General features: G+C 31.3%; 1 protein-coding gene across 1 annotated transcript; it reads right to left on the bottom strand.

The window, feature by feature from the left end:
• Window positions 1–1,727: 1,727 nt before the first annotated feature.
• Window positions 1,728–4,789, bottom strand: LOC547630 (adenosine 5'-phosphosulfate reductase). The gene is made up of 5 exons (NM_001248683.2): window positions 4,636–4,789; window positions 4,359–4,514; window positions 4,093–4,213; window positions 2,548–3,355; window positions 1,728–2,437 (listed from the first exon to the last, which is right to left on the bottom strand). Exons 1-5 carry the CDS (start codon window positions 4,730–4,732, stop codon window positions 2,207–2,209), a joined length of 1,413 nt encoding a protein of 470 aa, NP_001235612.1. The 5' UTR covers window positions 4,733–4,789; the 3' UTR covers window positions 1,728–2,206.
• Window positions 4,790–10,501: the final 5,712 nt, after the last annotated feature.

The raw sequence follows: 10,501 nt of genomic DNA, 5'->3' as shown, positions 1-10,501 counted from the left end.
TTGTTCACACAATTCCTCCCCAAAGAAACCGAACTTTATGACCATAAAGCATTTGAACATTTACCAGTTGAACACATCTGAGGTGTATGCTTTTGAAAAAGTTCTCTAAAATATACATTTTTCAGTAGTTACTATAAAATAAGTTTTTTATAAAGCATTGTAAAAATGTAAAATATGCTATTTGCTTGATGACACTTAAATTTATAGGAGACTATGTTTACATGGAGAAGACTCATGTCACCCTGTTGTGTGTCAGCAACAAAACATTAGCAACTGTTGGTCACAGTATCAGCTAGAACGATCATGAGGCTGATAAGCATAGGATACTATTGAATATCGGACTAGTTGATATAAAAACACTCGAAAAATGTAGGACATGTGCCTTCTAAGATACCCAAAGAAAATACAGCATAAGTTTCAAATAATCCTTTCGGTCTTTCACCATAGCCAAATCTATTCCTTATTTGATCTCATAAAAGTGACTTTCGGTTACCAACTTTACCACCGTATATTTACCACTTGGAAGCTTTAATATTTCAATGATAATCGCAATAATTAGTCAAAGAATTATAATCATTATCTTTGCTTATATAGCCAACTTATGATCAATGAAAAAAAGGAGGAGGAGGATAATGAGATGTCCCAATTCATGCCACTAAAAAACTCTCTTTTCACAGATTGGAAGAGCTAGCGTGTGGATGATGTTGAACCACCACAGGTGGGATTGTTCAACGGCAAACCGGCAAGTGTTCCTAATCCTATGATAAAGTTAAGAAAAAGAATAAAACTTTACTAGGAAAAGAGACAAAAAGACAGACCTTAAATCGACATAAATGATGAATATATATATATATATATATATATATATATATATATATATATATGTATATATCAATCGAGTAATTAAAACGTTCTGGCAATGTTTCTGTTTGGACATCAATAAGCTAGTTATTGAAGAAATGGAAAATGCTTTGACAAATAAATAAATAAGAGTTCAATAGTCAAGCAATCTGAAATGGAATCCAAAGAAACGAAGGAAAAAAAGTCTGCATGTAATCAAACATACATGTGACACTGACAAGAAGTAGAACTTTATTAGAGTTTGTACTTACTGTAAATATTTGAAAGCACTGGCTTCTTAACTGGAATTAATTTGGGACCCATAAATAATATAAAATGCCAAAAATACTATGACAATTTAATTGGTAATAGTCTACATAATTTTATGTTCCCGGGCTCAGTAGCATCACATTATAGAGCTTAAAAATTTGGTAACTATTTTGGCTGCAACCTGATGTGCGATAACTTGGACGCCCCACTTCATCTATCCGTTGCAGTGTTTGATTGGGAAAAGTTCAGTACACAGAACTTTATAAGTACAAAAATCTCAGTGGCTCGAGTTTTATTGATGTGGATGAGAAGTGATAAATGATGTATTTTCACTCACGGATTTAAAGTATTTGCACTTCATTCCTTCTTCAATATTTGAATTTGTTTGATCATGCAGTGTTCATTCATGGACTTTCTCCACAGGGGCCCAATGGACATGGGTAATAGTTATGGCCCATCCTGTGTCATACTTCAGCTGTAGAAGTATTGTATTTTAATAACTTTGCTAAACTAGAACAAACGAGTAATTTATCCAATCGAATTTGAGACATGCGGATGAAAAATATCTCATTACCTTACCTCAATATCTGAATCTAGTTAAAGTACTTGAAAAAAGTAATATTGCACGGATACATGTTATTGCATACTCATTGCAGGAAAGAAACATAGGAAACCAATGATCAAATCCAAATTGGTTTTTGTTCCGTTGTGGCTAGAACATTTTAACAGAACCATTCCATGAAAACATACGAGACAGGGACACTATTATTTCACACGGAACATAAGCTGAACTATTTAGCCTTCGTTCTTGGAAATCTGGCAAAACTAAAAACGTAGATTATGATAGTGAAGAAACAACATAATACAACCATAACTCTACTCATCTAACAAAACAGGAAATCACATTCTCAGAATGACTACTACAATTATATTTGTGAGGAAGATTATCTAAACCTATACAGGGATACTTCTAGCTGAGAATCTTCGTTTTGCTGTCAAAACTGCCATTCCCATTTTCAGTGAATTGCCAAAACTGTGAAGAAATTTATTGCCGGTATTGTACGACGGAACATTGAGCAAGATACTCAATTAACCATCACCGTAAAGCATTCACGAATGCCGTCAATGAATCAACATCTCTCTTTTCCGAAGGGTACTTAATTGGTTGAGAAGAGTGTTTGGGGAAGAGTAGTATTGTGGGGAAGCTTCCCAACTGCAGTTCAGTCTTTGCATATTCCTTCTGGTCTCCATCCGCTCTGAATTTTGCAACCTTCACTCCTGACCCAGCTAACTTTTCTGCCAAATCAACATATGATTCCTCCATAGCCTGTTACAAGTCACAATAAACATCTCATTAGAGAATGGATATTTCAAACCAAATGAACCATAGTAAGATAATCTTAACAGAGTATTCAAGTTTGGGGAATAGAGTTTTACCTGACAGAAGCGGCACCATGGTGCATAGAGCACAACAAGCCAGGGTTCTTTTCGGTTCTCCAATTTTGCCAAATTCTCAATCCCAGACCTGCTCAAGCTGACCACATCCTGGGAGTTGAAAATGTCAGCGACAGTGGCAGATCCATTTGCTTGGGAGGCCCCATTTCCATTAAGCTGGGCAGCATCTTCATGTTTTATATTACCTTTGTGAAGACCACACTCCTTGGCTTTGGCATCCTCCCACCACCACCTTCCTTCTCTTTCATGTTGACCCGGTAAAACTGGCCTTGTGCACGGCTCACAGCCAATCGAAACATATCCTTGGGAATGCAATGAATTTACAGGAACATCCATGGTCCTAAGGAAGCTCCATATGTCTAGACCATTAACATTTGCAACCGGGTTCCACTTCACCAGGCTGCCAATTCCACCATCCAGTCCCTCAAAAACAGGATCAACCTGGACAACAGGGATTTCAGACCTAGTACCAGGAGACTGATCTTTTCTCTGTCCAGTGATCCATGCTTTGAGACCCTTAAGGGCTCTCCTCAAGGGCCTCACCTTCCTTACTCGGCAGCACTCTTGATGCCCATCCTCGTAAAATGAGAAGAGCCCTTTAGTTCTTACTAATGCCTGAACCTCAACCGCATCAGGGAACATGTACTCAATGTGAATTCCATAATGCTTCTCAACCGCATCAAAAAATTTGTAGGTTTCTGGATTCAGTCTCCCAGTGTCAAGACTAAACACTCTGTAGGGTCGACCCGTCAAATGTGCATACTCAATCAAAGCAACATCTTCAGCACCACTGCAAGATAAAAGTACTCATTAAAATTCAAATCCAGATAGATATCATAGCACTTGCTTTCTAGTTAGTCAGAGTCACACAAAATTCAAGTTACAATTTTCAAAATACAATTGACAATTAAACGTGTTAATGAATAAAAACCCACAAGCAAAACAAACGAATTACACAACATAATACAAACGGAACAAAAATTAATTGTCAGTTATATTTGAACTTCATCGTTCTTGTATTTCTACCGATCGATTCAGCAAATTTCATATTGATTTTGCATTTTCACCGAGTGACCCACGAAAACATTAAACAATTAGTTTAATATTTTCCATGTATTCTCTTATTAATCTCCTTACTTGCTTTGTAATATTTTTTTGTTTTCAACACATTAAATATAGACATATTCACTTTTCATTGAATACTTTCTTTAAAATTATTTGTAAAAATATATAACATTTCTCTTTACAAGAGCAAGTTAGAAATTATTTGTCTCATGTTCCCCTACGTCACTATCTACTAGAAGCTATGAACGTGACATTAGTTTTTGAAAACACCTGCGGAACATTTGAAAATCTTCCCTCACCAATAATTTGGGCCATGAGAACACGCTTGAAGGTAAAATTCAAAAGAAAAATTCATACGCTCATGCAACACCGACATAAAATTTCTTTCCCATGTATGGAAAAAAAACCGACAAACAAAACATCATGCAACCAAAGCACGAAAATGTAAAATTAAGAATCTACCTAAATGCAATAGCGATGTCGTTCCCAAATTTCTCGAGGGCCCTATCCATAATTTCAAGAGGAGATGCATTTTCAAGGTCTTTCGCTATTTGCTCAAAATCTTCCTCTTCCTTCTCAACCTCTGCAAATCACACGCCAAAACATCAAAAAAACGCTCTAATCGCCTCCAATTAAGAGGGGGGGGGGGGGGGGGGGGGGGGAGCTTTATTTCAGAAAATTCCCTGAAAACAAGGTAATGTGTTCATAACATAACGCGGAAAACGTACCAGGAGCAACGATAGTTGCTGCAAGAGGAACAATAGAATCGTTCCGTTGCGGTTCGGCGTTGAGTGGCCTCACCAAGGAGCGTCGTTGAGTTACATTGACAACAACAGACGAAACAAGCGACCTCTCCGGAAACCGAAACGAACCGATTTGAGGAGCTGAAAACAAAAACACACACGCATCAAATTAACGAAACCCTAACACATCATAAAAAGCGACAAATTCAGATCAGGTTAGTTTTTTTTTTTTGTCCTTAAAATGAGGGGAAATGATGAGTACCTTTTGCGTCGGAGGAAGATCCGAGACGAGAGAAGAAGGAGCTAGAAGCTGCAGCAGCTGCTGAAGAGGAAGAAGTAGTGGAAACGGCGAGAGCCATTGTTGGAGAAGGAATCTAAGGTAGAAAAAAAGAGAGTAGATTCTGTTGGTTTTTTTCAGGGACATGTAGGAGAATGAAGGTTACATTATAAAGAGGAGTGCATTTGAACCTGGACGCAATTCTTGCTATCTTCGTTTTGCTTACGTGGCGTGAAGCTATTGGATTAACGGAAACCCGTGGCGCGTGGCCTCTCTTCGGTCGCGCGGCCAAATTAGACTCTCCTGTCACTTTTAATCTTTCGTTTTCGTTATCTTCCCCGATTCTTCCTCTTCTTTTTTACTATAAGCACTTACTGCGTTTAAAACTGGAATTTATTGATGCAAATTTATCCATTTTTTAATACTGAATTTGATTCTTGAGAAGGACTTGAATTTGAGCAAGTTGAGACAAGAAGACTGTACTAAAAGTAATTAGCTATATTTTTAATTAAAATTAATTATCAATAAAAATAGATTAAATTTTAATTTTAATTTTTTATAATTTTAAATTTACAATTTTATTTTCATTATTTCTATATCAAGATATTTAATTATTCTTTCATCAATTAACATGATATTTATATTTATGTGAAAAAAATTAAATAATATAATAAATAATAAATATTTTAATAAAAATTGAACTCATAATTTTTATATTTATAAATAAGATAATAAATTATTAAGATATTTATTTTGTTTAGTTAATTATATTAATATTATCTTGTATGTATAATTTAATTTAATTAAGAGTTATTGATTTTTTCAAATTATTAATAATTCTTGATTAATGATACATGATATTAATATAATTAATTAATAAAAAAACAAGTATCTTAATAATTTATTACTTTATGTATAAATAAAGGATTATTAATTTAATTCTTATTATAATATTTTTTATTTTTTATTTTATTTAATATTTTTTATATAAGTGTCATACTGGCTCGGTAACTTCACATCAAGATCAACTAATATATCAACAAATAATGGAAGAATTAAAATTATTTTTTAAAAAATAAAAAAAACTAAATATTTTAATTTAAAAATAAGGAATTAAAATAGTATATTTAAAATTATAGAAAGAAAAAATTATAATTTAAACTAAAATATATTAAGAAATATTACATATCAATATCATAATAATCTAAAAATACTAATATTTATGTAAATAATAGGAGACATACATTGGTATTTAATTGTTTTTTATATATGTTTGTGAAAAAAAAATCCACCACTTGTCCCTGATTAATTTCTAATCACAGATAATTTGTGTGATTGTCACTTTATCGAAAAAGAAAATTATTTATGTGATGTGATTGTCACTGGGCATAGTGGATTCAAGCCACCGGCTAGCTACCAAAAAGATGTTATAATCAATGAGGCTGCAGTGCAAAGGGAGCAATGTTGCAAAAATGAACTTGGAAAGGCCTTTTCACAAACCAACAAAGAATCCATTATCTGAATATGTCATTTTCATTGGTGCTCTTCTTTAGATGATTTTTTAAGGTAAAATTAACTTATATTTTTAAACCATCTTATGCAAATTTGTTTTACTTATATTTAAATTATTTTTATAATATACGCAGTGACCCATGACGCCATAGTTGGTGAAACAACTAACAATCACCTTCCCATTAAATTAGTTGACATTTAGGGTGAATGATTGAATGAAGCAATATTGGAGAAGTCACAACTTTTTGTTAGCTTATGCATAATAAAAAAAAATCTAGTGGAGATCCGAAAGGATTTATTTTCTTAGAAATATGCTATGGGACCTCTAGATCCCCACCCAACGTAAGGCCACACGCACCACTGACTTTTATTTTTCTTTTAAAAAACAGACAAATAGCAAAGGCCAAGATTGTTTTAATTTTCATCGTATTCATTAGTGCAAAATATTTCCTGAGTGATTAATCTTTACAAAAAAAAAATTGGCTGATCATATTCAATAAAGTCTCCCTTTCTAATTATTTTAAAAATTAACAAAAAAAAGAGTTTGTTTAAAAGTTTCAAATTAATATCTCTCATGATTGAGTTATAAGATTAGCTCAAAGATAAAAGAAAAAAATTGACTCATCCACTGATATAAAAATTAATAACTAATAATTAATATTTATCAATAAAAAATCATTCTTGTAATGATATCAATGACATGTTAGCTTACGAAAATTGATTTTAAAAAGCGTTTTTTTTTTTTCAATCATGCAATAATACCTTCAGCTGCTTCCTCTCGAACTTCGTATCTTATTGGAATCTTTTAAAAGAGAAAAATAGATTTTTTATAATATCCCTTTTATAAAAGAATCTAAATTTAATATAAGATTTCGGGTAGAAGAGATTATATACAATCAAATACTAACTAAAAAACTTTGTAGCGGCTTTTACAGATTCTTCATTCTGGTATAAAGTTTTTTATATTATCAACTTAAAGTTTAATATACAGTTTTTTATATTATCAACTAACTAAAGTTTTTCGTAGCAATTCTTATAGCAACTTTTACAGATTTTAGTACAAAAAATTATATTATCAGCTAATTAAAACTATTATAAGTGACTTACAGAATTTTATGCTATCGATGTATTTTAATTATTATTTTATAAAATATATTTAAAATGATTATATATGTTCAGTATTTTGTAATTAGCAAATTTTACATTCAAGAAACCTCAATTTAACATCAATGAACTATTCATATTTAATTAATATTTAATATTTTAAATATGTTAGATGGAATGGTGGATCTAATAGTACTTTCAAATAATTACTTTTAAGTGAAATTTTTATGTTAGCGTTTATTTAAATGTAAATATATAAATAAAATATATTTTTAAACTCTTTAATTAAATAAAAAAAACACATTTTGAGCTGGTTATTTGTTAAGGAGATTTTAAAAATTATATGAAATAAATAAATAAGAAGAAGATAAATAAATTAAGTACCAACAACTTTTTTTTATTAATACAACTTCAGAAATTATTGTATTTTAAAATTGTTATAAATTAAAAAATTTAATTATTTTTTAAAATAGACTTAACCAGCAAAAAGTTTAGGTAAAACATTCACGTTAATACATCAAACGAAGGTCCTAATATTTTAATTCTTCGGTTCGTCTCCACATTAGTTGCGTTGGTCATTTTGTGCTCAATTATCAAAATTAACAATTAGGAGTGTAAATTTATTCACGTAGCTGCTTCGAATAAAACCGAATTAAAATTCTTAAACAATGTCGAGTGTAAATATATGGTTGGAACTTCGAAGTGTGATTGGAAGTAAGAATTTCATTAAAAACAATTAAGCATTGACAATGCTTTTAATTTTTTTGCTGAATATCAAAAGATGAATGGAATAGAATCATAAACTTGACTACAAGTCATAAGTCTTGATGCTCTTGCAATGAGTAATATAATTAATTTGTCTCCTAATGAAACTCGTCCCAGAATTTGGAATTTGTAAAAAAACTTGCTCTACATTAATTTTGTCAAGGATAACATGCAATAGATACACCATTTGCAACATGATTAAAACTCTCCATTATATATAGTTTTGCAATCGCTCTAAAAACTGTTATTGAATCCCAGCTGCTGGATCCATTGGATTAGCACATTCAGCTTCTGACGATGGTGATGGAATTCCTTGGAAAATATTGGAGTTTGATTTTATATAGCTTCCATGTTCTCCTCTGATACAAAGACCACCTCCAAATGTGTTTATCTCTTTGAGAATAGCAGCATCTAAGTTGCGTTTTAGGAAGCCGTTTGGAGGAGGAATCCAAGTTCTTTCGTTGTGATCTGTGCTATGTGGTTGCGTCATATTTGACTTTCTCCTAGCTGCATTTTAATCTGAAATATATTGTTGACTGACATTAACTGATATTGAAGGATCAGTGTGCGTCTCGTTCCTCATACTCGGTTCTAGTTAAATTAGTTAATACAAATATGGTCTTAAAAAATAACTATAAATAAAAAAAATAACGCATTTTATTTCCAAAGTTAAAGAAAATGTGTTTTTTTAAAAAATATATATATATAGCATAGAAAATCAAATTGATTTCATCGAAGAAGAGAAAAATCAAAGCTTATACTCATTAAATAGTCGCAACAATAGATACTCGTCTTCATGTAAATGAAAATCTCATGAATGAAATTCAACAAATAACAACAAAGTTGTTTGTTGGCAAAAGTACACTAAAATTATAAATTTTGCATAATTGTTCCAATTTCTATTCCTATGACAAAGTGTACTTTAAACTATGACAATTATAAGATTGAGGTATACATATTTTTAATTGATCGGAAAGATCATATTTAAATACTTCTTAATGAATCCAACAACAATTAATCATGGGGTGATAGTCTCTGATATGCTATCAAATCATGTTTTGTATTTTTGTATTTAAGTTTTCAAACGATACATTCATATAAGACAATCTGACATAACCTTAAGTAGTGTATTTAAGACTTTTATTTAATATTTTGTGTCTGAGATTCTTTATTGTAGAAAATATTCTCCTAGAATCTTGAAGAATAAATGAAATTCACAATCTAAAAGTGTTAATTTTCACCAAAAGGCATGCTCTATTGGTGCAAACCTGCTATAATGGAAAAAGTAACTCTCTTACTAAAATGTAAAACACGCCAACCTATCAACATGAACTTTGCATGAAGAAGGAACATGCATTTAATGCAAGCATTGAATGTTCCAACGACCTCAAGACTTCATATGAAAACAAAGTGAAGAATCCACCCGTTGAGAGACAGTAGATACTTGAAGATAAAGGCTATAAATAGGAGAAGCTTTGAAGAAACAAGGCACGAATCTACTTACAGATTATTCATTCATTCTTTTTTGTAAAAAGCTTTCTACAATTTTTTGTATAGATATTAAGCTCTCAAAATATCTTGTAAACCTTGAGAGAAAAGACTAAAGTACTAAGAGATATATTCGTTTGCGAGATGATCTCATATTAGTCATTGTGCAAACTTTCAACAAATCTTGTTAATTTGTTTGGAGTCAACAGTTGCTTGATAGAACAAAGAATGCTAGGTTGAAGTCAAACTTGAGGTAGAGCTTGTCTTTGTAAGAGTAAAAAGTAATAGTGGAAAATGCTTATAACGTCTCACAGGTTAGTAGAAATATGGTGGGTTGCCAAGAACTTAACGTAGTCTCAAGGTAGAGATAAACCAATATAAACTCCAGTGTGTTTTTCTTTACTACTCATCTTTGTGTTTTAGTGACAAAGGATTTGAATTTGTTTTTAAATCTTATATATGTTTTTGTGTTGATAAAGAAAATCATTATATGATAAAGCTATATTTATTTGTTTTCTTGAAAACTTGTATTAGACAATAAACATATTTTTGCTAAAAGAAAAAGTTTAAAATTTCTAAAAACACAATACAATTCCCCTTCTTATGTTATTTGCCTCTACACTCAACAAAAGCATGTCATCTTTTTCAACAGAAGTATACTTTTGTTTCAGTGAATAGGGGTGGAAAAAACTAAAAAAAAATAGAAAACACAATTCTGTTATAAAAATTCTGGTGCTTTTTAAAATGTTTTGGAGCATTGGTGTTTGTTGGTTCAGAATCTTTTATTGCACACCGTAAGTTGCCATATTTTGGGAGAAGAGCACATATACTAATTTTTTATCAGTGCAATGAGACATTTCCCTTTAAGGGCATAGCATTGCACATTTCAACCTAAACTTTTCTTAACTCTCCTTTGTTATATATATTTTTTTTTGTATTGATTGTTATAAGCATTGTATGTGTTTTTCATTCTATGTGAAAT

Source organism: Glycine max, chromosome 9 (assembly GCF_000004515.6).
Source record: "Glycine max cultivar Williams 82 chromosome 9, Glycine_max_v4.0, whole genome shotgun sequence".
NCBI lineage: Eukaryota > Viridiplantae > Streptophyta > Magnoliopsida > Fabales > Fabaceae > Glycine > Glycine max.
This window is presented reverse-complemented; position numbering and strand designations above follow the sequence as displayed.

Coding starts and splice junctions, on each gene's coding strand:
- LOC547630 (NM_001248683.2), bottom strand. CDS start 4,732: ATGGCTCTCGCCGTTTCCACTACTTCTTCCTCTTCAGCAGCTGCTGCA. Junction 4,515..4,635: donor ATCTTCCTCCGACGCAAAAG/GTACTCATCATT, acceptor TTTTGTTTTCAG/CTCCTCAAATCGGTTCGTTT. Junction 2,438..2,547: donor CATGGTGCCGCTTCTGTCAG/GTAAAACTCTAT, acceptor GACTTGTAACAG/GCTATGGAGGAATCATATGT.